Source organism: Poeciliopsis prolifica, unplaced genomic scaffold (assembly GCF_027474105.1).
Source record: "Poeciliopsis prolifica strain line A6 unplaced genomic scaffold, Auburn_PproV2 SCAFFOLD019, whole genome shotgun sequence".
In the NCBI taxonomy this organism is placed as follows: domain Eukaryota; kingdom Metazoa; phylum Chordata; class Actinopteri; order Cyprinodontiformes; family Poeciliidae; genus Poeciliopsis; species Poeciliopsis prolifica.
In genome coordinates this window covers 8,628,102-8,653,451 of record NW_026562394.1, presented here as the reverse complement: position 1 = coordinate 8,653,451, position 25,350 = coordinate 8,628,102, and the positions used below count along the sequence as shown (strand labels likewise).

Here is a 25,350-nt window from a genome sequence, read left to right as displayed (position 1 = left end):
CGGCCCACGGCACTGCGCATGGTCTCTCCGCACAAGGCCAAGTTGCTGCATCCATCATCTCCTCCACCTCCCTTTCACCCCACCTCTAGGGGAGGGGAGGTGCGGCGGGGGGACCGGCCACCCTTGAAGTCTGATTGGCCACCCTGCCTGGTCACCCCCACCTGAGCTGTCATATCATATGAGCGCTTTATAATACCAATGCTCCTTTTGCTGTCTTACAGACACCATTAATACATTTGTTTTTGGTTCAAGTTCATGTTAAAAAAGTGAAACATTGCAAATTAATTTATATTTACATGTAAATCCAGGAGATTATAGCCAAGCGGCTAATTTCCTTGCAGCCCCACTGACAAGCTGTATGTGACGTTTAAGCAGCCTCAGACAACAGCACAAGAAAAACTAAAAAACTCTTCATAAAGAAGAAGAGGAAGTAAGCAAACAGTTGCTTGCATTTTAAGTTGATAAAGAGCTGCATGCAGTTTAATTATGCTAAACTAAACAGGCTAAAGTTAGCCACTGGCCTGAGCCTCTGTATCAAACATATCTACTGCATAGTAGCTAACAGATCCATGTGTTTTGTTTGGGTAAATAAATTGTTTTGTTGTTCAACCTTCGACCTGCTGTTGATTGTAATATAAGGCTAGCCCGGTATCGACTCGGTTCTATTGGGGACCAATGTTGCGACATTTATTACATTTTCAGCTGCTGCTGTTCGCCTTCACTATGCACAAAGTCAAACGATCCAAAATGTCTTCGCCCCCTTATTGGCCTGAGGTGGCGTTGCACCAAGAACTGCTGAAGAATACGACATATAAGAAACCTCTGAAGGAGACATGAGCGCAACGTCCTCCGTCTTCACAAAACCTAAACAAAAATGGAGCAGGGTCAGAGGTCTAATTTAGATGAAATTGCATTTTCAGAGCGCCACCCTTGTCCCACTGCTTGGCCTTCCTGAGAAAAATAAATCTAGACACGCCCCTGTCCACCCTGGCCCTCCTCCCTGCTCCCGCTCTTCCCTCATCGCCTCCTCGTCCCTGCTGACGTCCTGGGGGGGATTTCCCCTCCACCACAGAAGCGGGCTCATGATGCTTTTGGGGGCTTAATGAGGGCTTTCCTCTGATCAAAGCATGAGGAGGTGTAAGGAAATCGGAGGACAAATTTGCTCCTGTAGAGTGGCCAGTGACTCATCCTTTACTGAGGAGGGTTTTGTTTTTCTTTTCTGTGACTGAGTGGTGCTCAGAGAGCCTAAGATTAGACTGCATTCCCGGCGCGGCTGAAACCGTCTCGATAAAATGACCGTCCAGACGCCCGACGCTTTGCTCAGGCTCGGTTCGGTTGATGGACCGGACCCCGAAGCCTTCGGGATGACGAGCTGATGGCATGCAGTTGTTCAAAGTGTGCAGATTTTCCAGAGTGTCTGATTGACGTTTCTTGGTTTTACCAGTCCCTACAGTGGAAAAACCCTTCAATTACAGCAAGAGTGTCAAACTTGACTATTTGTGGCCTCTGTGTGGATTTTTCTTGTTTGATTTTTGAGCCCCCCGACCACAGTTCAAGTGAACAAAACTAAACCAAAACCTTCAAGACAACAGTTGTGTATTTAAATGTTATCAATCAAATCAAAGCGGTTTGCATCTGTACACTTCCAAATGACAACAATGTGAAAATTGATATTATTTTATTTCATTGAATGCAGAAAGAAATGCTTATTATTTTAACCATTTGTTAAAGGGGATTTTTCAATACATTTTGCCACACTTGTTTGGACCTTCTTTATTTTAATAAAATGAAAATGAGTTCGACACCGCTGACACTACCAACACGCTGAGGTATCTAGTGAAGGGAGGAAAAACATCATGATTTTTCACTCACATGCAAAGCTGGAAAAGTAACACTGCACGTCAACCCGAATAAACCGTCCCCTCTACGGTGGTGGCAGTATGATGCTGTGGGAATGTTTTTTCGGGGGGGGGAAGAAGGATTAGATGCTACACTGGATTTGGAACATGCAGCCAGAGTCACAATGAAATGGGGTTACACCAAAGCATATCCACGTGTCACGATGGCCCAGTCAAAGTTCAGACCTCCGTTCCATTGAAACTCTCTGGCGAGGCATGAAAATTAGTCCTTCACATTCATCGTTCCGCCCAATCTGACTGGCCTGGAACTATTCCGTGAGGAGAAAAGGACCAAAAATCTCATTTCTAAATGTCCGTGTCGTATCTATCGCATCGAATCTGAACAAACACATCAGCGTTTATAAATGGCTGTAAGAATCACAAAACATCAAAAAGGTTCAAGGCACCACATAAATGTGTAATGTGGTAAATTAATTCCATGGATACACAATTCCGGTAAATAAGTCAGTGAATAATATGTTTCCACTTCAACCAGGGGAGCGTGCTTTTGCACAGAACAGTCATGCACTGGTGCTGCAGCAGTATTTTTAACCCGTTCAGCGCCACTGATCAGAGACATTAATATTCAACCCAACAACATCAGCAAATCGCTGTCCGTGCAGCGAGTGGGAAATCTGATGTGAATTAGACCGACAAGGGCAAAACAATTCCTCTGCGTGAAAAGTTCATTCTGAACTCTTACAAAAGTAAGAAAATCCGCTAAACTTGAGGAGGACAGGCCGGATGTACAGAAGCATCAAATCGTCTTTCATGTCTCCAAGAAACAAACGGGGAATCATGATTTACTGTCGTGTTGCCGGCGGATGAAACTGGTCTGAAAGATGAGCCCACACACACACACACACACACACACACACACACACACGAACCCACACACAGCGGCTCCTGACCGTGTGAAAGCATGCAGTCGGGATCGTGGGCGGTCGGAGAAGCCGATCGCCTCAATTGATCGATTTTCAATCATCCGACATCCCGTTTGTCACGAAAACAAATCTTTACTCTCGGACGTTTTGTTGGGCGATAAGGAGGACGCGTGTCTGTCTGATTCAATCAGCCACTCTGCGGCCACAAGACAGGCACCGAAACAGGGGATGGCCCATTGTTCCGCTGAGGTGAAGCCGGTTGCGCACGGAGAGCCGCTCACTGACCAATTGGAGCGCAATCACTCTAGCCAATAAACTAAAAAATAAAAAAAAATCCACTGCCTTCACATAAGGGAAACCTGATGCAAGCCCAATATCATATACTAAGTGTCTATTTATTTATTTATTTATTTATTTTGAAAGAAGTAATAAATCAGATCTCTTACCGGCCACCGTGGATCTGTCCATGTAATTGAGGACGTTCCCAAAGCTCAGGATCCCCGCGGCGATGGCCGGCGTGCGGCACCGGAGTAGCGCGGCGCAGAATTTCTGGCCCGGCTTGCAGGAGTGCAGGTCCGGGCTGGGCTTCAGTCCGGGGCTCATGCTGCCCGACAGCGTGCGCACCTCGTCCGTGCCGCCGCTGCTGCTCTCGATCTCGCACCCGTCGCTCTCCACACACATGACTTTCTGGCTCGGGAGATCCAGCGGAGAGACGCGGAGAGTGTGAGAGAAGAAGAAGGTGTGAAGGAAAAAAAATGAAATAAAATAATAATAATTAAAAAAAAAAATTGTCAAGCAGGGCAGAGCAAACACCGAGCGGTGGTCACTGGGTTCGGCTGAGATCAGAGGTTGTCTTCGTGGGAGAAGCGCAGGATCGTGTCCGGATCATATTTTTCTGGCTGTGGACGGACGGCTGAGCGCTCCTTAGTTTCTCTCTCTCTCTCTGTGTGTGTGTCGCTGTAGTGGAGGGGTGTGAACCGGCTCTGATGACTCCTCCCCCGATCTGGCTTTGCGGATGGTGCTGCACCTGATTCCCCGGGATGCTGCTGGGACATCGGCGTGACAGTGGTGAGGTTTTACTCAGCAGCGTGAAACAACCCGGAAGTATTTAAAAAAAAATTTAAATTTTTTTTATCCTCCGCTAGAAACAATTGAATGACGGTTTTTTTTAAATGCCTCTTTTAAATGTTTCTTTTTATTAACAGGCTGATGAATAACTGGGGGTCACTGCAAGAGGTCATAAGTGTCAGCGGACTTGGTAAATTAGGATTTCACACACACACACAAAAAAAACGCCTTAAAATCAGAAACGTGCTTACAGTGAAACTGCATTCGGGCCCCTTTCCTGGCCTGTTCATGTGTTTTTGTTTGGTTTTTGTGTGTTTATCAGACAAAGAAATCTGGGTCTGCAAAATCAGCTTTCAAAAGATGATTTCATTTTAGAAATGACTTTGATTAGGCCATTCCAAAATCCCTTTTTTTTTTTTTTTTTGGTCTTTATTTGTCTTAGCATGAACAACCTGTTCAAGGTCATACCACAGCGTGTCAAACCGATTTTAGTAAAAAAAAAATAAATTTGACAAAATCACTCTAAAACCATTTTTTTTGTAATATTGATTACTAGAGAGGGCCCAACAGGGGCCAGTGCCCTTAATAAGGCCCCTGTACCAAAGGCAGAGTAGGTAATAGGGAGAATCGGGAGGATTCCCAACGGGCCGATCCATTTGTGGACCGGTTGGCGCTGGGGAAAAAAATCATGACAGTTGTATATGTATCTTAGCAGTGGTGCTTTCTCTGATTTGATCTGCCCCTTTACAAGGTGGAACCGGCATTTTGGTGAAAAACACCCCTAATGAAAAACACCCCTGAAAAGCTCACAGTTGGTTGAGTCCACTTTGATAGTGCAACATGGTCCAAAAGACTCGGTGAACGAGCAGGCAAAGAAATTACTGGACTGTGTTATACTGTCCTATAGGAACATAGACTTCCTATGTTCCTATAGGACAAACGTCCACCTGTACATTTTACCTTACAAAGCCTTGCTTTTAGCAGAATCCAACAAAACATCAGAGAGCCACTTGCGAATATGATCACATTAGCAGCACCAAATAAAAAACAAGGGATCGGATCCTCCTGAGCGGCAGGGATGATGGGAGATGAGATCATTCCTCATTTCGCTCTAAACATCACTGCTGGGTCACAAAGTGGATTAAAATGAAGCCTCCATCTAGATCTAGGACAGAGCAGTAAAAAGCACCGTGGAATCCCATTAATGTACGATTACTTTCCCCATGAAAAGCTGGGATCCACGTCTGGCGCGTGTAAATAAGTGTTAGCACATGCTAAAAGAACCGGCGAAGCATCAGGTTAAAGCCTGCAGTAACTGAGTTTGGGGTTTTTTTCTGCTCAGACAAGTACAGCTGACAAGTAGGCTCTTTATGGTCTCCATTAGAAGGTTGTAAACAACCCCTGTGAAAACCATCCAGTTCACTGCTGTGTTAAGCATCGTGCAGTTTTCTTAAAACCCGTTCTGGGTGACGTTTTTAGATCTTCCCAGCGACATTCACGACAGTCTGAGGAATGCCTTAATGAGGCTCCATTATGTTATCTATTCCTGCATTTATGTTCAAGCTAAAATCAACATCCCATTTTTAATTATTATTTTTTTTAATGTCTGCTACATCCACGGGTGGAGTCGGTCTACGAGTCCAGAGTTAAAACCAGCCTATCACAATGTTTCCAATTTACTCGTGGAATCAGGACTGCCTATCAACTTCAATATCCTGGTTGTCTGTGGGATTTCCTGCACAGCTCGCATTGCAAAGATGTTTGCACAAAAGATAAGAGCATCTGCAGAGAGTGATCAGATCAACAAACGCAGCGGGGTCAGTGAGTCGAGAAAGAAATACTGCCGCCGAAAACCCAATTTGTTGCGCATTGGAGAAAGATGGTAAAAAACTAGCAAAAACGTTAAGTAATTCTTTTTTTTTTTTTGACTAGAATTGATTAATGTCATTATTGAAAAAGACCAAAGCAAATAAAGCGCAAGAAGAAGTTCGTGTGCTTGGTAGACTTTTTTCTTTTTTTTGGGAAATAAATCTCATAAAATTGCAAAGCCTGTTTCTCTCCTTTAGATAAGAAGCATAAATTTGTGGGTTCAGTAGCTGAGTTTAAATTGATTTTAGGTGGAGGAAGTGTGATGATGTGGAGCGCCACTCCTTTCATGAATGATAATAATATATATATATATATATATATATATATAATATATATATATATATATATATATATATATATATATATATATATATATATATATCACAAGGGTTATCACCAGTGGAGCAATCCCATGCCTGAACTTACAAGTGAGTGAACACACCTAAAGCATCAGCATCAATCCCCTTTGTAAAGTGCTGTTGACATTTGAATGATGCAGAAAAGCACCTGGAATCAGTCTGGCTCCAACTGCCCAACTCTCAAGAACCAACAATAAAGATAATAGAGACTGTTTTGACACTAAACCGCAACCATTGAGAGTAAAACAGACGCGGAAAAACTGCACGAACACACCAGCAGCTAAGCAGAGCAGTCAGAAGTGATAATTAACATTAGTTTGTCACTTATATCACAACTCACACCATCAATGGCTGCCGCGCCGCTTCAAACGGGGAACGGACCAACTGACAGACGTCAAGAAGAAGAAGAAGGCTCCTTCAAAATAAGAGGAAGCACTTCAAAATAAAAGCACGGACAGGGTAGACGTCGAGCTGCTTGGAAGAGCTACTTACTTACGCCCCTCGGCACTTCTTCCGGGATCAGGTTGGGCTCGCCGTTTGCGCCAGAGTGACGCGCGGCCACGCCGGGCGACGTACGTCAAAACAATGTGACGTAGGCTACTGCCACAGCGGCGCGCGACTTTACGCCTGTGTGCGGCACGAGCAGGACTACAGAACTACAGAGGTCCCTGTTTACTAAATGAATAAATTGTTGGCAGCCAGTTTCAAACCTCAATTAACCCCCCCCAAAAAACAAACAAACAAACAAAACAAGAGTCAACAGCAGAAGAAGCTGGTTAGAATTGGCAGGGAGGATTTGACAAGGTTTTCATTGGCACCACGTCCAACAAGTACAACCAATTAAAATCTAAATACTTCTATTGGTTAATATATCATGCGTTTGTGCAAGTGGGCTGAGCCTGTGGACAATGGAGGGATTATAATTTTCTTCTTACAGAACAATGTCTTCGGGTTCCTGTGTTGCATCCTCTCCAAGGATTTCTTGAATAGTTGCTCAAAGAAACGCAATCCGTAAACCCCAACTCATGACGCCGAACTGGAAGGTGTGACTGACAGAACGGACACAAAACGTTGCAGATTTATTAGCCATCCTGCTCGGTTTTGCTGAAAGGAGGCGCGATAGCCATCCCGAGGTTGTCTCTTGCTATTGCCCCCAAAAATGAGCCTTGCTCAACTAGTTAACCCAGCAAATGCAAATGCAAGCACGACAAAGAGAAAGACGTAAGGAAAAGGAGAGACAAAAAAGGGGAGAGAGGCTGAACGCTGGCATCAGAAAGCTGGACGGCTGGGTGCCTCTGACTGGCTGCAGGAGCTTGGCATTCGGAGGATATCGGGGCTGAATTTGGAATGCATTAGCATGCACCGAGTGAGTCTGCGTTGTTTGATTTAGATCAGACTGAGAAACCTCTTTCAACAGCATCTGCACTATTGCTTTGTTTCGACAATCATGCGCTCACGTCCCGAACACATTGGCACGTGAAACCTCTTCCCTTTGGATCTGTGAATCGTACCACGAACAGTGCATCCTGAACCCGATCGAGGCTTCCAGACATCAGACAGGCAGAAAGAGAGCAGACAGGGTTGAAGTGGCTGGTGGCTTATACGAGTGAGCCGTGGTTGTGTCTCCCTCTGTGAACACCACCCCCACCTCCCCGCCACCCTCCGACCCCCAACACAACACTTTCTTTGGCTTGTGTTTGATATGCTGCTCATGTCGGTGGGATCCTGTTTGCTTTTCCATGGCACAGAATGGCTTCGGTGGGCCCGGGCCTATCTCTCCCTCTGTATTCTTCCCTGTGGCTCAGAGGCACCGAGTCGCAGCGCCGGCCTTCCTTCCTGTCTCTGCGCAGGGCCCAGGCCTGCAGCGCAGGATGGGAGATAACCTGCTAATCGCTGGCCGGGTGCAGCGCCTGAAAACCGTGATAAAAGTCCGCCTTCTTCTGCCAGTAAAGTTTAAATGTCCCACTAGCCACGTGTGTCTGTCAGCTGCGTGTCTATCAGCTGTTCCTCCGGTCTGCACCACTTCCAGCCCACAGAAACCTCTAGTCCTTTTTTTTTTTTATGTCTTCCTTTTAAGGAACAGCTAATGGTTAAACAAAGCAAATATACAGACTCCGGGTGTCTTGTTCTTCTTAAACTGTTTTCTGGTTTATGTTTTGAATCATAAATTAAAAATATAAACAAAAAAACAAGTGCACTGAGAGGAAATACAACATCGTCAAAATAGCGAAATATGTGGCCCTCCTATTGTCTCTATCAGCCGTGTTTATGAGCATAAACGTTTTTCCTTCCTGTGCCAAGAAGCAGCATTCTCTTGGAACACTGTGTACATTTGAGGTCCACGAGGAGAGATCCGTGGACTCCGTCTCCACCCTCGATGAAGGGAAAATCACCATCACTTGGGCTTTTTACCACCCCATCACTTTAGGTCTGTGGCATACGCACTGCAAAAACACAAAATCTTGCCAAGTAATTTCGTCTAGTCTCTTGTGTAAATACCTTGGGGTCAAGATTTGTCAGTAAGTTGGTGGCGGATCCAAATGCAGAACAACGAAGGTGTTTAATGAAAAAAATAAGGGACCAAAAAAATCGTACAAAATCCACAGGAGGCCAGGGCAGAAAAGAAATAATAAAATAGATCCAAGGAAATGTAGACAAGGGGAGACGAGGAGCAACAGAGCCGAACAGGGAGTAACTAGAGGAACCAGCAAGGAGTGACTGAAGAAGAGGAGCTTAGGTACTGCGGAAATAAAGAACCGTGGCTAATGGCAAACAGGTTGCAGGTGTGAGTGGCGAGACAGCAGACGGAGGAGAGAACGAGAAAACAGAGGAGGCGAGGGAGCAAACACTGGGGACCGGGAAAAAGATTTAACATAATAAGTAACTGGACCTAAGAGACATGATGAGCTAGAGTAACGGAGAAATGAGAGCATTGAAGAAAAACAGGGGCAAAACCGAACCGACCAAAATAAGAAACACAAAATACTGAATCTAGAAACAAAAGTAAAACAAAAACACAGCTGATCTAAATAAAAAAGAGGAACTAAGGAACACAGAAATAAACTAAACCCCAAACCCAACCAAAAATCATAGGATCCAAACACTCGTCACACTTGAAATAAGACAAAACTAACTTTAAAGAACTTTTCAGGGAGAAACAAGAGCTTGCTTTAAGTCAACAATTCCTTGATATTGATGAAAAAATATTTGACCCATTGGCAGACTCTTCCACTTATAACAAGACATTTTTCCCAAATAATCTGCCAATGAAATAAGGACTTTTTCTTCAATATTATGTAATTACTGACTCTCAATAAGCTGCAATGTTTTGTTGAAGAGTTACTTCAGCGTTATTTTTTTTTTCTTATTTCAATTGCACAGAGATATTTGCTCTAGAAACTTGGTCAGAAACACTTGGTACGACATCGGGTTTTTGCAGTGTAAGAACATGAGAGCTTTACGTCACATTGCTCTTCCTCTAGATCTGACTGTGGTCAGTCTTCTGTCACATGGAGCCCGCCAGGTACTTCTGTTGGATGACACTATTGGTGTTTTGGTTTTGCTCTGTTATGGATTGATTTTGAGTCTCTTTTGGTTCAGCTGAGAAGCGCCTGATGCAGCTCCAGGCCTATGGGAGATGTAGAGAAAATCTTGTGTCATAAATCAGTCACGTTTTTTCATAACCAGAATGTTTACACACACTGTGGTTGGGCTTACCAACATTATGTCTTTTCATAAAAATGGCAGAACGAGAGGCAAATCAACTGAATATGGGAGAATGAAGGCAAAGTGAACGTCCTGCTCACTATCTATAAGTCTTCGACTCGTCTCATGACACAGCTGTTATCTTCACATATGCAGGAGACGCAGTGAGAGCATTTCTCCTCGATGTGGGGTCTTTTTACTCCATCAGCTCTGTGTCTGTTCCCCCTCCCATGCGTTTGTTTTCGGAGCCGGAGCCGTCTAGGCTTTGCCCCGTCTTGAGGTGAAGGACCAACTATCTTGACCTTTCTGCGCCCGTCGTGACCCGGTGACCGTCTGCGCCATCACCCGAGAGGTTTGGGGAGCAACTGCACACAACGGCCTTGGCGTTTGGCCGCCGAGATTTGGAACAGATCCGAGAAGATGTCTCTGAATCGGAGGGGGTGGAGAAGCTGAATATCTAAATTTATAATGGTCAGGGCCATCTTCTGTCTGTTTCTTTAATTATTTATTGTACATTGTCATCCAGACTGGGTGCCTCAGCCCTGGATCATCGGTCTCTGTTGATTGTTGCATGACGTAAAGCTAGCCCATGCGGACCTTTGCAATGGGAACGCTGAACTCACAAGCTCACATCGTGGGCTTTGCAATACTTTTCACACCTTTTGAGCTTTTGTCATCTTGTCACATTACAGCCTCAACCGTCGATGAACGAAAAGAAAGTCATGCCTTATTGTGAAGTGAACGCGAAATCATACGTCCAGATCGCCTTCAGAAGTCATCGTCAGTAAACGGTCCACATGTGCGTAACACAATCTCAATAACAACGCAGATGTTCTGTGATGGCCTCAGAGGTTTGGTGTGGGTTTCAAGACACCAACACAGAACATCATACACAGCATCAGCCCAGTGGAAAAACTGCAGCCGAGGCATCCTGCTTTGGTTCTGTTTTCATCCACTGACTGGACGATCACTCTAAATGTACAAGCAAAAGCGTCAATGAAATGGTTTTCATAGAAAGTCCTAGTTAAAGCGCAGGCCGCCAATACATCTAAGAGTCTGTGACATACTTTAATACTGATGCTTCTCCTTCAATCTGACTGACCTTGAACTGTTTGTATGCACATTTATACTGCTACAGAAACTTGATTTGGTGTATATGTGCATGCATGTCAGCCTGGTGACCTTAATTTATCGTCATCAACTGTAGAACAAGCTTGGATTAAAAAAGACAAAGCAATAATCTTCCATATTCCTGTTTTGATTACTGCTGACAAATCTCTAAAAGTTGTCAAGTTTAAATACAACTCGACTCTCCAGTCACACATTCCTTTAAGTCACCCGTTAACTACACCCAAACTCTGGGCTCTCTGCAGTTGTCACCGCTGGATTGCTTCAATGAGATGGAACCATCGGCCTATTTTTGCTCGTGACTTGCAGTAACACACAGCTGCAGAAGTATCATCATCTTCATGACATGCTGGAAATGTTAGATGATGTAATTGTCCAAGTAAATGACAGCGCAGAGGGGTGGAGAGGGCCCTTCTTCCACGTGACGTCAGGGCCCTGCAGCAGTTTGCCTGCGATAAGGGCGCAGAGCAACTTCACATCCACAAATGTGGTTTGACTGCTCTTATCACCGTTCTGTGGAAGGGTGAGGGCAGCGCAAACACGGTGCCGATACGTTGTCTCTTCCCCGACAGCGGAGTTCGCGCATTGTTCACGAGACATTTCTGGTCAGTCATGATATCATCAAGGCATTCTGATTGAGGACGACTCCCACGCTGCTCCGTCGAGTGATTGCGTCCCCGTCCCTGAGTAAATACCTACAGGGCAGGATCAGGCTCTCTCGCCTCGCTCCCGGCTCCATCACTCGTTCAGGCTTGTGCAATTTATTAGCCATTGTGACAGTTTCCTGTAAGAGCTGGGCTCAGCGTGACGGAAAAGGAGAGGTATGCAGATAAAGCGCTCTGAAACACGGATCACAATGGCCATTGTGTTTTGATACAGGTCAATCTCCATAATATTTTCCACATACCTCTTAGGTGTGCATTCTTGCTTGTTGTTCAGGACGTGGTGCCCAATCATTTCCCTCGGTGAACGGGGCAAACTCATGGCTTCTTGGAAAATTACAAGCTGCAGGCTGAGAAGCTGGAAAACAGAAGGAAATACTTTTGAGCGCCAAAATAGCAAAAAAAAAAAAAAAGAAAAGAAAATCAGGTTTTGTGAACTGCTCTAATCAGGAACGTTGGGATGGAAAGATCATAAATTATTCGGCATGAGATCGCCCCACCTCCCCTCTACCCCTTGGGCACACAAAGCAGAATCAACACGTGCCACCTGGTCACGCATTGAAATTGCTCGCTGAGAGCGATAGAAACAATGACCTTTGACCTCCCAGGTTATTTCGCTCCCACACACACACAATGTAGTGACATGCAGCTGTTGGAGTGAGAGATTCCGCAGTCGCGCTTGGGGAGCTGATTGACAGGCAGCTGTCACACCAACGTATGGAAATGTGCTCCCGTATTCCTTGATCCGTGGGAGACTTTACCAAGAGCCTCCGATAATGGATGCCAGGTCAGAATCACTGTCAGGATTTGGAAGTTAAGAGATTGAGTTGGTTGGTTTTAACTTTGGGACCAATTTGCAGCTCAGGACTGTTGAGGGCTAAAATGTACCACGGTCCAATAAACTGTGTTACCGATCATCTAAGTTTACCTCCTGAGATGATCAGTAGATAAACTGATCATCTAAATCAAACTGCACATTAAATAGCTTCATGCATAATTATTTAAAACGTTTCAAAAAAGTGGATTAGCAATGTCACAGAGCTGTAGGTAAAAGTTGCAGTATACAACTTTCCTAAAAAGAAAAACTGTTATTAAAACTGTCACTATATCAGGACAGACAATCTGTGAAAAAAATTTAAAAAATCAAGCTCCCACTGCTGTGTACAGAAATGATCACAGCTAGGAGGAGGGTCTTAGTGCTGTCAATCATGTTTGTGTATGTACAGCTACGCAGATTGCTATAGAAGGAGGTGGAGGAGTTTGATCTTTTCACAGATTATCTGTCTCATATACTGTCACACTAGTTTTAACAAATATGTCAAAAACATACATCCAAACTATTTCGACTATTTCTGAGTTATTATTGGGGGTAATAAGTTGTCTGACAGTTTTGATTGTGTCTCTCTGTTCGTAGTCTGAAAGGTTTAAAGGGACGATTTCAGCGCCGTTCCATCTTAGCCTCAACAGACATAAACATGCAGTGAAACAGAAATAGGATGTATTTTTATTTCTTTCCTACTTACGGAACGTTTCTGTTTGTATCATAGGTTTTTGGTGCCTTTCTATCCTAAAGAAAAAGATATAAAACTTCAGATATTTCACAACGAGATAATAATATTCATGGAAAAAAACTCACATGACCTTATATTAAAGCAGTATTCAATTATGCCGCACGAACTTATCTGTACAGTATTGCGAGGTAACGCAAATACTGATGACAAAGTCTCTTTTTTTTCCAATTTTTGAAACCTCCAGTGATGCTTCTGTTGCTAAGCTCATATGGAACATGACACACCACTGAATCAAACATTGCTTTATTTAGCTGAATATGTCAACAAGTTTTCACTGGCCTCTCTATTTCAGGAAGTGGTTCTGCTCCTTCTGAAACCTTCCTCTGTGACTAACGGATGAGGTTCCGAGTTCCTGAGAAGTATTTCTGAATGTTTCGAAGAGGTTTTCTCCGTGGATGACCCTCTTGACTATTGCTGCGATCATTCAGGCCTTCTGATGTTGCACACTTTTGTTTTCTCACTTTTTGTTTTCTCACATAACTGTATTGATGGTCACAGTACATCTACATTTTGGATTTTCTGCCAAATCTGCAGCAGAGGTTTCAGTAAACCCACTGGGTCAACACGAGGCATTGTTTTCTACTCAAATGCAGCAGCGCCATCTAGTGGACAAAACATTTCACATACAATTTACCAGCTCACCAGTTTAACCTTCTACTGAAAAACTGAGAGAAAAATGTCCAGGCCTCCCCAAAATACATTTACTAAAAGAAATATTTGTGTGTATTACCAAAACAAAAAAAACAAAACAAACTTAACAGCAGAAAAAAACCCCGAACACGTCATAGCATAAAGAATAGTTTTATTCCTGCTTTTAAGACACACAAAAAATTTTATTTACATAAAAAAATAACTACACTTATTTTTCAAGTATCATGGCAAGCGGCTCCAAATGGGAGGTGAGAGCAGCAGTCGTTCCATTGTGAGGAGCTGCAGCAGGAACAGGCACGAAGTTGCGCGCACACACACACACACACACACACACACACACACACACACACACACACACACACACACACGCACACACACACACACACACACACACACACACACACACACACACACACACACACACACACACACACACACACACACACACACACACACACACACACACAAATAACCTTTGCTGCCAATTTGTAAAACACTTATAAAGAGAAGACAAAGATTAAGGCAAACTTCGTTAATGGACTGATTTCTTCATTGACTTTTTTTTTTTACACATTATTCTTGTTGCTCAGCTCCATAGAGGAATCCGGCGTCTGGCCATGCTGAGGTTGAGGGCCTGTGGATAACACAAACACAACATTTTTACAATCATAATTCTCAGTTTTGCACATGCAGTTAGAGTGTAATAAAACTCTTGAAGTCAAGTTTTTAATATTTGCTTCCACAAAAACACTTCCTTGCAATGTTGAAACAATCTTGGACAACAGTTTCCCTGAACCTGTTTTCTTTCTTCAGAAAATGACTTGACTCATTTTAAGACTCCTCCTCGTTTCGACCTTTTTTTTTTCTGAGCAGATCCATCCGGTACGTCACATTTCTCACTTCATAAGTCACAAAGCGCTGAAAACTGGAACTGTAAGGGTGATGACCTGGTCATCGGCTCGAGTCATTCTCTGCTTCTGCCTTCAAGTTATTTTTGGTATGCTGCCATTTTTGGAGAACTTGTGCTTATCGCTAATAAGCACAAGTTTATCACCAATAACCGGTAACAAACACAACATTTATTGGTAATATTCAATGTGCATGGAATAAAACACCATTAGTTAGCAAATCCTGAATCAGGACTTTATCCACCCTAAACGGTCCAAAGAGCCATTTTTGCCCTCGATCCAACTAAATAAAACTAGCTAATCTTAAACTAAGTTAAGAAAAAACAAAAAAAGAAGAAAAAGACAGCTTTCATTTTTGGCAGTATTTATTATAAGAAATGTATTCACATTTTTCTTTTAAAGAGCCACATTTTTATTTCTAGTTTTAGATTTTAAACCCAATTAAAACTTGAAAACCTTTGCAAATAGAAGGACGCCCTAATTACAAGAAAAATAAATCCAAAAACATAACTGTTACTTTTAGTGTCATTCTCCTGTAGAAGTTCAGTGCAATTATTTCCAGGAACAAAAAAAAAACAACTGAAACCTTCACTTGTTTTCATGTGTATGTTTAAAAAGGTTAGATTATTATCAGCGAAGGTTTTAAAGAGGCCCAAAAAGCAGCTTGTGGCTCTGAAGCCGCAGGCTGCAGGTCCCTGGCCGAGATCCTCGCAAATAAATTACCTTCAACCAGTCGCTGAACGGCTTTCTTGTCTTCGTTTATGTACATGGTAGTGATGAGGAAAAAAACTCCACCCAGAATCCCGATGAACGGGCAGAGAAGGAGGCTGTACATCAGGCTACGGAAGTCGCTGGTGTCAGGATGATATGAGCGTATGGCGTCAGAGATCTGCAAAAACAAACACAAAAAAAAAAAACATGTGAGAAGAGCATTATGGAGAGGAAGCCAAAAAAACTGAACAAAACCGCAGGGGGGATTCAGCTCACCACTCCTAACAGATACGGGCTGCCGGCGTCGCCGAGAAGGTGGCCGACGGTGATCTGCAGAGCCTCGGCTGTCGCCCTTCTGGTCGGTACGACGACATACTGGAGCGAATCGTGAAAAAACACAACAGCCTGTTGGTGCCGAGAGGCAGCAGAATGTGTCACGTTTTGCTGAAGATCGGCACCGCCGGGGACTCACCAGCAGGATGTCGGCCAGGACGGCCCAGTTCAGAGAGAGCAACAACTCGCCGAAGAAGATGAACACCTGAAACCAAAGATTTAAGTCACAAAGTGAGGACGCAAAGAAGAACGTAATGAGACCCGGGAAACAAAAAAATGTAAAACAACAATGGTAACTCTTACTTTTGGACCAATCAAATAAAATAGAAACCTGGTAGTTTATGTTTTGTCTCATCCAGTTGATTTAATTTAATAAAAGTTAATGCTAAAGCAAGCAATCGTAAACATGATGCTGCTGCAACATGAGCAATGTGCTGACAATAAGGTGCAAAAGAAAGTGGATTTAAAGCAAAGGTAAGAACTGGGGTCAAACATGCCAAAGTACAACAATTAAAAATCTCTAAATTATTACTTAAATGGCTCATAATTCACTCAAAATCCTAAATAAATAATATCAATACCGAACACATGTAATCACAAGAGTCAGTAAAAATGACCACACAGGCAATGTGACTATGGAAGTAAATATGTGACAGTCTTCTTAAGGTTTTATCTTGCTGAAATAATCCCTTCACTTTATGTTGTTTTTTTTATTGAAATTGTGCCGAGCAACACGAATAAATCAGCCAGCAGGTAACTCCCCGTCTCCCTCTCCACACCCTGAAGCTGTCTGTGGAAGTTCCTTCCCGTCTTTCTGACCCTGCGGGTCAAAGCTGGCCTCACCGAGTCGCGGCTGCACACCTGCCTGGCTCTCACCCGTCCCCGCCGCGCGCTCGCTTCGTTCACGGACGTTTCCAATATCAACCTCGTACGGTTGGGCTGCTGCCGAGTGCTTTGGTCGGTTACGGCAGAGCCGATTAATGTCACATTAATCGAAGCCTGGAGTGATTAGAGTCACTATGATTTATTCTGCATTTCGCTGCATCCACTAATCAAGACATTTAGAGTAGGATGATCTGGACGTTCTAGCTATTTATTTAGAAATACTTCTCAGAAATAAATACTTCATGAATGAGTTTATGTCCAGCAATCCATATCATTAGTTGACATAGAGGGACAACGAGTGATCTGTTCATTTGACTGTGTCACTATTGGTCTTCCATAAATGTTGTCCAGTGCCAGGGTGGCAGTTAACCGTCTTTTTGTTTACCAGCAGTGGGGAAAAAAACGTAACGAAGCTTGAAGAATTTAACTGTGTTTATTTGTTCATGCTGAATTCTTCTGTTTCAGTGATGGCCTCGCCGGGATCCATTTGGACTGTTGTGCCTCGTCTGTATCTGTATTGCACAGCTAGATATCTGAAGGTGTGTTTGAAGAAAGAGAAAAAAAGCACCTTTGATTCTGTCTGTCCTCACTGTCCTCTGTATTTTAGGCATTTTACTATATAGCTACATTAAACTATTTTACAATGTACTTTGTGATCATTGTAGCATTAAACTCATGATATACTTTTTTTTTTTTTAATGACATTTTCTTATGGGTTCAAAGTGATTCAAAGCATCTCGTATTGTCGGTCAACAGGCTTTTGCGTTATAACAAAACGTGGAAGTGTTTGCCTCTTACATAAGTGACTGGAATGCTGGAGGACGCAACAAAAATGGTGATGAAGAGGCAGGGCACTGATCCGAGCATGCCCACCGCACAGATGAGGGGGTCCGCGTGTGAAAACCTGTCCCTGAGCTGCCTGGATATGGTGGTGCCCAGAGCTCCTCCCAGGATGCCTGTGGCCACCGTCACGGCGCCGAATATGTAGCTTTTGGGGGTAAAAAAATGATTAGTGACCTTCTGGGATTCGGAAGCGTGAGACTATCAGGGGTGGGCAACTCCGGCCTCCTGCAACTTTTAGATGTGTCTCTACTTCAAAACACCTGAGTCGAATAATGAGGTCATTAGCAGGACTCTGGACAACCTGACTGCACTTAGGAGGTGATTCAGTGATTTAATTCAGCGGTGTTGGACCAGGGAGACATCCAAGAGTTGCAGGACACCGACCCTCGAGGACCATGATTGCCCACCCCTGGACTAAATGCAGGTCAAGGCGAGTGACGCCACCTGTCTGTGGAGTTGCAGCTCTCCCCAGTGCATGAAGGTCGGAGGCCCTGGGTGACGTGGGCCCTGGCCAGGAAGGTGGGCAACCAGAAAGCCAACGCTCCGGTGAGGAAGGCCAGAGACGTCACGCCGAGCGACGACCACACGTAGCTTTTACTGAGATCAGGCAAACACAACATGAAAGGGCTAGCATGCGTGAACGCAAAAGAGAAGCGTCCGATTGCCATCTGGGATAAGTGAAGCAAAGCAGAAAGAAAAACAGCTTCATCTGTCAGCAGAATCAGAAAACCACAGTGATGTCATCGTTTGTGAGGTTGCGAAAACTTTTTTCCTTCTATTTTTGTCCAAATCGTACTTTTTCAGAAGATACTTTACATCCTCCAGGTAAGAGCTGTGGCCCGTCACTCCATCTCCGTGGGTCTCTGCTGCCCCTCGTGGAGGGTTGGGGCACAAGAACACCATCAGGACGAGTCCGACGAGACCCATGATGGGCGTGATCTGATTTTATTTTAAAAAACAACAGAAAAAGTTTTGTTATTTTTAAACTTACCTGTGGAAAGTCGTGATGTTTATGTAAGAAATGTGGTACCCTGAGAGCCCAGCGCCAGTCCCCCGTCAGACTAGCGCTCCCGGCCCCTGTGATGTATCCCAGACCGCTGAAAATACAGAAAAAATGCCATCAACTCCAGAACAGGAAGGGCAGAAACAAACAAACAAACAAACAAACCAAATACATGAAAAGATCAATTTCATTTTGCATAGGAGAACCTAAAGAATTATCATAGAGCAAAATACATGTTACTTAAAATCAGCCTCTCCACACTACCTCTGCCAGTTCTTTTAAATAGAAAACAGACGGCTTTTTTTTTTTTTGGGTACAAAATACTTTTTTTAACAGGATTATGTGGAATGGATTTGTGCCTGCTTTTCTTTTTCCTTCTTTCCTTTTTTTTGGCAAATGAAAAAAGGATGTAGCAATTGTTCTCGTTTCCCAAAAACTCTTTATGCAAGAAGAACTCACAAACTCCTCGAAAGTAAGAAGGGCAAACATGTCAATGGCCTCCAAACACAGGCACTCTGAAAATGAAAATGATTTAAAAAAATGAAAGAAAAAAAAATGGCCTCGGGTTATGAAACTGCTTTCATCTCAGGCGTCGCCCGAATCGACAACCCGCAGTAGTAAGACGCGGACCAAACAAAGTTCAAGATGAAAACCTCCAGCAGAGTCAGAAAACAGATAACTACTGGTCTGTCAGTACAAAACATCCGCAAATATACACAAAATCGTACATTAATTAACTGCAGCGGGGAACCTTTTTTTTTTTTTTTTTTTTACTCTCGGAGCCAAAAGAACGAACACGTATATAAAAAGAAGCTGATGTTTCATTTGCAACATTAGCTTGAAATCAACCAGGCAGATTCTGTTCCTGGACTATTATTTTGACTTCTGCGTTACTGTAGCCCAGTGAACAAAACAAGTGACTTGAAAAGTGAGACTTTCAGCTGCTTCCATTCACTGCTGCCGTTTCGCGCAGTCTACTTCTGGTGACACAGTTCTTGAGACAAATGAGAATCTGTGTGCATCTGAGGTTAGAGTCGCCAGAAAAAGGATATCTGCTCAAATTCTGGCAGACTTTTAGTTTCTCAAATGAGAATGTTTGTCAGGATTTTGTGAGATTGCAGAGGGAGCCTCTGACCTTCCCACAGGGATGAAGATGTAGAAGATGCAGATCATGACGCTCCGCTGGCCCCCCGAGAAGAGATCTCCGATGATGGTGGGAGCAACGGTGGAGTAGCTGGCCTCCCCGACCCCGACGAGCGCTCGCAGCAGAACCAGAAGCCAGAATTGCTAAACAGAAACAAGTCGGAAGCGTATCAAACGTCAGTCGCTTCCAAAAACCTGCAGATTTCCTCTTGCAATGAGATCAGCAGCTTTTATAGAGCTCTGTAAATAAATAAATAAACTAAAACCATGACCACAATTTCATCAGTGCATTTTAGTGTGATTCTATGTGCTATAATCAACACAAAATTGTTGGGAATTTTCATCGTTTTTGAAAACCTCCAAGTAAAATCCAGTGCAACCGCTCTTTGTTTTTGTTTTTTTTAATACTTTTATCCATAACTATGTTTTACACTTTATTTCGGTCCATCGAGTAAAATTCCAACAAAATACGTAGAAATTGTAAATTTTAAAAAGACAAAATGAGAAAGAAATGCTTTTGTGTTTAAAAATGTCATGTAAGCAACACTGTGAGTTTTCATTTTTAACTCCAGCTGATGTTGGACGACGACCTAAAAACAGTGACCCTGAAGACGCGCTGGTATTCAATGTATCAATTTGTCAGGACGGTCAGAGACGAGTTGCTGCGACTGAAGTCAGGTCTGCAGCTTTTGCAAACGTTAGTTCCTGTTTTCTCCCTCCAAATGCAGCCGAATCATTCACCGTGTTGAAGAACGAGCTCCTTCTTTCAGCAACGCTGCAGGTGATTTTGAAGAAACTTCAAACATTTTCATTTTGCTTGCTGTTCTTTGGCTCAGTCCTCCCACTGTGCGTACGACTCCCACCTGCAGACACGGCCTCACCAACAAACTAGAATTCTGCACTAAAAATAGAAGCGACTGCTAGTTTTGTTGTTTTTTTTTTAAAGCCCTCTGAAGCCGAGTGCCGGGTGGAGGAGCAGCAGGAAGTGACACCCTGACCTCTCCTCGTTTCTTCTTTCACGTGCATGCAGGAGTGTCGGCTTCACACTCACCGACTTGGTGACAAAGGAGCTGCCGGCTGCAGTCAGAAGCCACACGCTCAAGCCGCACAGCATGATGTATTTGCGATTGTAGCGGTCGCCGAGGTAGCCAAAGAGAGGGGCCAGGAGCAAGAAACTGCAGATGAAGACTGTAAATGAATGGACAGATCAACTTAGAGAGCGAGCGAAGAGATCTCAGGGGGGGAAACAATGTGTCGACCTCGGCTTATTTCGAAAAGGAGTTCTGCAGGTATGTGTGTTAGTGTCTGGGACTATTTCTGTTTCCTGTGTAGGACCTTCTCTCTCATGCTCATTTGTATCCTGATGACTGGAAACGCATCACCGGGAACAAAGTCCAGTCTCTTCCTTATGCTTAAAAATGCAAAGCTACACATGTGAAAGTGTGTGTGTGTCATAGGTTTGTGATTAGTTCTTTTCAGCACATTTTGAAGACAGGGTGAAATACGAGCCTTGTGTGTGGATCATTTCTAAATCAATGTCTCCTCTCACCTGTTTGCAGCAGCCCTGCCGTGCTGTCGCTGATAGCGAAGAAGTTCTTGATCTCAGAAAGCACACCTGCACCACAACAAAGACGCGAGTCACCAGAGGGGTCACCAAATCAGAGGCTCCGAGCGGCGTTCAGAGATCAAATCATTTTGTCTTTTCGCCATGTGCACCGTTGCAGTTTCTGTTCTTTCACACACCAGCTTTACAAACTGATGGTTTTAGGCGACGTCCCGTGGTTTTCGAGGCTCCTCTCAGTTACGTCAGGCGTCGTATACCTGTCATGTTTATTGAAAGTCAGCTTTTATGTGTGGGGATGAGAACCACCGTCAACAGAAACAGCATGAAATATATCATCTTCACATCATATCATGCGCTAAAACTTAAAAGATGTGAGCTGGATTTAAGAATTTTGTTGTTATTTCTGTCCCTAAAATCACAAAAATACTGAATTACTTGATGGGAAAATAATACACTGAGGGTCATTTCGCTCCTTAACCGCCTTTTTTTATTATTTTGGTTTGATTTGATATATAGTACCTTCCTACTGGACTTTTGCATCATATGTGCCATGTGTCGTGCTGAATGCCTTAACTCTATCAAAATTTACAATGTTATCAGAATTATACAATTGAAAAACTGAGATAAATTTTTTTATCCATTCTTCTTCTAAAAAAAAATAAAAATTATCGGCGATGTGTGCGTCTTCGCCCAGAGCCCTTCCACACACGTAGGTACAAATTAGCACACAAAGAAGATCTAATGAGTTAAATACTCGAGTAAAACCTGAACAATAAAGTTGGAAATGACATACTTGTGGGAACAACGTGGTGAGCCTATCGGTACAAAACAGAAATGTGTGAGGGGCCGTTCAGGACAAAAACTATGTTTAGTCTCTCACACACTACCAAAGACTCATACACACACACACACACGCGCACACACACACACACACACACACACACACACACACACACACACACACACACACACACACACCCCCCACACACACACACACACACATCCACACACGCACACACACACACACACACATCCACACACGCACACACACACACACACACACACACATCCACACACGCACACACACACACACACACACGGACACCCCCCCCACATACACACACGCACACACACACATACACAAAATATTAAAATTGCACATAAATACTATTAAAATGTTACACACACACACACAAAGCATACAGACACTATTCTGAATGATAGGTCGAAAATGAATGATGAATGAGTGAATGAATGAATGAATGAATGAATGAATGAATGAATGAATGAATGAATGAATGGGGTTGAGACTCGTATTTGTCTGTGTGAGAGTTGTCACGGAAGAGGTGGGGCATAATTTGGAGACCAGACGGCGCATGCGTTGACGCCGCAGTAAAGCTGGATGTTAGACATTAGCGCTGCGTGGAGTTAGTCTCAATTTATGAACGCTGATTTCGCCCAGCCGTTCTCGACGGCCGCCTCCTCAAAGCACATACGTTTTGTCGTAAACGGCCCCTTGTAGAAACGTGCGGTTATGACATCGGGCCAAGAACTGGCAGCAAAACTGCACATGTTTGATACTCATGCTTTGAGTGAATGCGTATACAGGAAAAATGGGAGGAAGGAAGCAGGAATTAGCGAATGAACCAAAGAGATCACCCAACCTGCTATCGTGTAGCGCTCCATGTAGTTGAGCAGGTTCACGTAGCAGAGCACAGCTATGGCCACGTAGGCGCGTCTCTGTGAAATGGGCGGCTTGTCTGACGCGAGCGGCGCCAGCGATGAAACGCTGTTCACCAGAGCGCCGTAATGGAGGCCCGAACTGGAGCCCAGGCTGCATCGAGGGACCGGTTTGTCCTGATGGGAGCTCACTGATCCCTTCTCGTCCATACTGTGGCCCGCCTGTTACCTGGAAGAGACAACCAGACACACAGAGACCAAATGTGAGGCCAAGTGAAAAAAATAACACAGCTTATGTTTTTGAGGAATGAGATCAGGCTGTTTGCAGATGACATTGTGACCTACAGTGAGAATCTATGGAAGGATTAAACATAAACATGGACCAGGTTTTGGTGGCGCAATCACTGGTATCACTAGAAATAATTTTAAAACATATATGACAGAAGCATCATAATTTATTCTTTTCAATTTGTTTGTCGATGAGAGCCTAAGTTAATCCATTACTTTTTGTTTTTCTGGGGTATAAACATGACACGGCAGAAAGGGCCGTTTCTCCCATCTTCTGGCCAATCAGGCTGGAGGAAGGTTCCAGGTTTACGTTGCCACCACATATAGAAAGAAGGATGGTAAAAATGTCCTACACTCACTCTGAGTCGTAAAAAAAACAAAAAAACGATATACCAGTCGGCCGTTTGGGAGTAAATGTGTAAAATTTGCAAAATGCTTCTAGCACTTTCAGTGGAACTGACTTTGTGGTAAGTTGATTGAAACAAATACTGGGTCAGACATGAAGCAACAAATTATTAACGTGGGAAAACGTCTTACTCCAGACACCAGGTATGGTGGAGGATCAGTGATGCTATGGGACGCTCTGGAAAACTTGAGGTGTACATGATTAATACAAGACCAAAACGGGCCTTTTAAAAAAAAAAAATTTAAACTTTTTATCTTCCGTCACCCTCGAAAAGCAGGGTTGCGCAAGGCATTGTGAACGGACGATCGATAACCAGTGATTACTTCTTCACGAGATTTTTCAGACCCTCGAACCAAATGATTTTTCTCACATTCTCCGGTCGCAGATGACTTTACTGTGATAAATTCTTTTCGAGCATCAAACTCGTCTGCAGGCATCTGTGGGCTTTTCAACTTTGCGGGACACACTTTGTGCCATTAATTGCTAATTACGTGAACGAATGAATGAGTAGAGAGTAAAAATCCATATCCCAATCATTGCATCGGTTCCCTGGGGTCAGCGACGAGATCATGGTTGTCATTCGTTCTTGTCTCAGTCACTTATCTCCTTCTGCATACAATAAAGATCAAGATGTGGCTCATGGACGGGTTTTTAGCTAAATCAGTCGACGAGCTCAAAACCCATAACAAGAACAAAAGAAAAACACATATTTAAGCAATGTATGATGTTGCTCTCATGTTCTGCTTGTGAAATCCCACTTCCCAGTCGTGATCTAGTTAGCGGAGAATGTGTTAAGACAGGAGCATTTGCAATGACACAAAAAAAAGAAGAAGAAAAAAAATCTACTTCACAAGTGTACAAATATAAGTGTGTCAAAACAAATGAGGAGAAAGCAGAAGGAAGCTGTTTGGTAAATTGTTTCGCAGCCCAAACTACAAGAACAGTTAAAAGTGGCGATGGCAACGCTTCATCCCTTAAACCATTTCTGTTTTTACGTTCACGAAAAAACAGAAATGCGGATTTAAAAAAAGAAAACCTTTTTTTTTTTAAACAAAGATTGCACTCACAGAAAAGCCCTCTGTCTTTGTGCCCAGGTTGCAGAGTCCACGCAGTGATAACACTAAGCCTATTGTGCAGCAAATCTTCTCCAAACAACACCCTCAGCAGACTGGTGCTGTTCACATTCTAGCCTCTACACCCAAACTCCTTCCTTCCTTTAAATAAAACCTGCAATAACAGAGGTTGATGTGGCTGTGGGTGAGAACTCTGAGCCGCTAAAACGGTTCAAAGGAGCAGAAAACAAGCTCGCCTGGTTGTCGACGGTTCCCTCGGAGAGACGATGTTCTTCAACGCTTTCTTCTCAAATCATACTGAAGACTGGATGCCAGAGAACGGCGCACACTTCTCTGTGACTCTCTTGAGTATTGAGGAACCCAGCGGTTATTTCACTTCTAGCCTGACTCAAGATATATTAAGTTAGTGCAGAGGGCCCTGCCCACTCAGGGCTGGTCATATGCCTCCTCACTTGGGTTGACACAACCCTGCTAAATGCGATGTTTGGTATTTTCATCCAGCTTTTGAGTCATTTGTTTATTTTTAACATTTGTAAAAACTCTGTCAGGTTCATCTAGTTGAACTCTTCAGAGCTCAGGCAGGCAAACGGCAGACGGGAGGCCCTCAGCAGCTTGAAAGAGAGAACATTTCAGGAACTAGATGAGCTTGTTCAGATTTTAATCAGCGGTACGCCTCCAAAAATTGTTGCATCCTTTTGCGTGTTCCTGTAGCGTCAGA

At 43.6% G+C, this 25,350-nt stretch overlaps 2 protein-coding genes across 12 annotated transcripts in view; both read right to left on the bottom strand.

Annotated features, from left to right (window-relative positions):
• Positions 1-6,655, bottom strand: part of spns2 (SPNS lysolipid transporter 2, sphingosine-1-phosphate) — a 70,840-nt gene extending 64,185 nt beyond the window's left edge. For 6 of the 11 annotated variants that reach the window (XR_008606869.1, XM_055043544.1, XM_055043550.1 and 3 more), the window contains exons 1-4: positions 6,571-6,655; positions 6,419-6,493; positions 3,596-3,825; positions 3,229-3,469 (exon numbers count right to left, since the gene is read on the bottom strand). Coding sequence is in view for 10 of the 11 variants with exons in the window: in XM_055043544.1 (XP_054899519.1) it covers positions 3,229-3,463 (235 nt within the window). In the remaining variant the exon portion in view is untranslated. Of the gene's footprint in view, positions 1-3,228; positions 3,470-3,595; positions 3,829-6,418; positions 6,494-6,570 lie in introns of all 11 variants that reach the window. The other 5 variants (XM_055043546.1, XM_055043548.1, XM_055043545.1 and 2 more) reach the window with 5 other exon arrangements.
• Positions 6,656-13,929: 7,274 nt separating this feature from the next.
• Positions 13,930-25,021, bottom strand: spns3 (SPNS lysolipid transporter 3, sphingosine-1-phosphate (putative)). The gene is made up of 13 exons (XM_055043554.1): positions 24,627-25,021; positions 22,850-23,094; positions 21,171-21,236; positions 20,673-20,809; positions 19,614-19,765; positions 18,506-18,572; positions 18,272-18,414; positions 17,920-18,072; positions 17,431-17,620; positions 15,887-15,952; positions 15,691-15,789; positions 15,427-15,592; positions 13,930-14,429 (listed from the first exon to the last, which is right to left on the bottom strand). Exons 2-13 carry the CDS (start codon positions 23,073-23,075, stop codon positions 14,362-14,364), a joined length of 1,533 nt encoding a protein of 510 aa, XP_054899529.1. The 5' UTR covers positions 23,076-23,094; positions 24,627-25,021; the 3' UTR covers positions 13,930-14,361.
• Positions 25,022-25,350: the final 329 nt, after the last annotated feature.

Coding starts and splice junctions, on each gene's coding strand:
- spns3 (XM_055043554.1), bottom strand. CDS start 23,075: ATGGACGAGAAGGGATCAGTGAGCTCCCATCAGGACAAACCGGTCCCT. Junction 15,790..15,886: donor TCCTGGCCGACATCCTGCTG/GTGAGTCCCCGG, acceptor GATTCGCTCCAG/TATGTCGTCGTACCGACCAG. Junction 15,593..15,690: donor GCCCGTATCTGTTAGGAGTG/GTGAGCTGAATC, acceptor TTGTTTTTGCAG/ATCTCTGACGCCATACGCTC.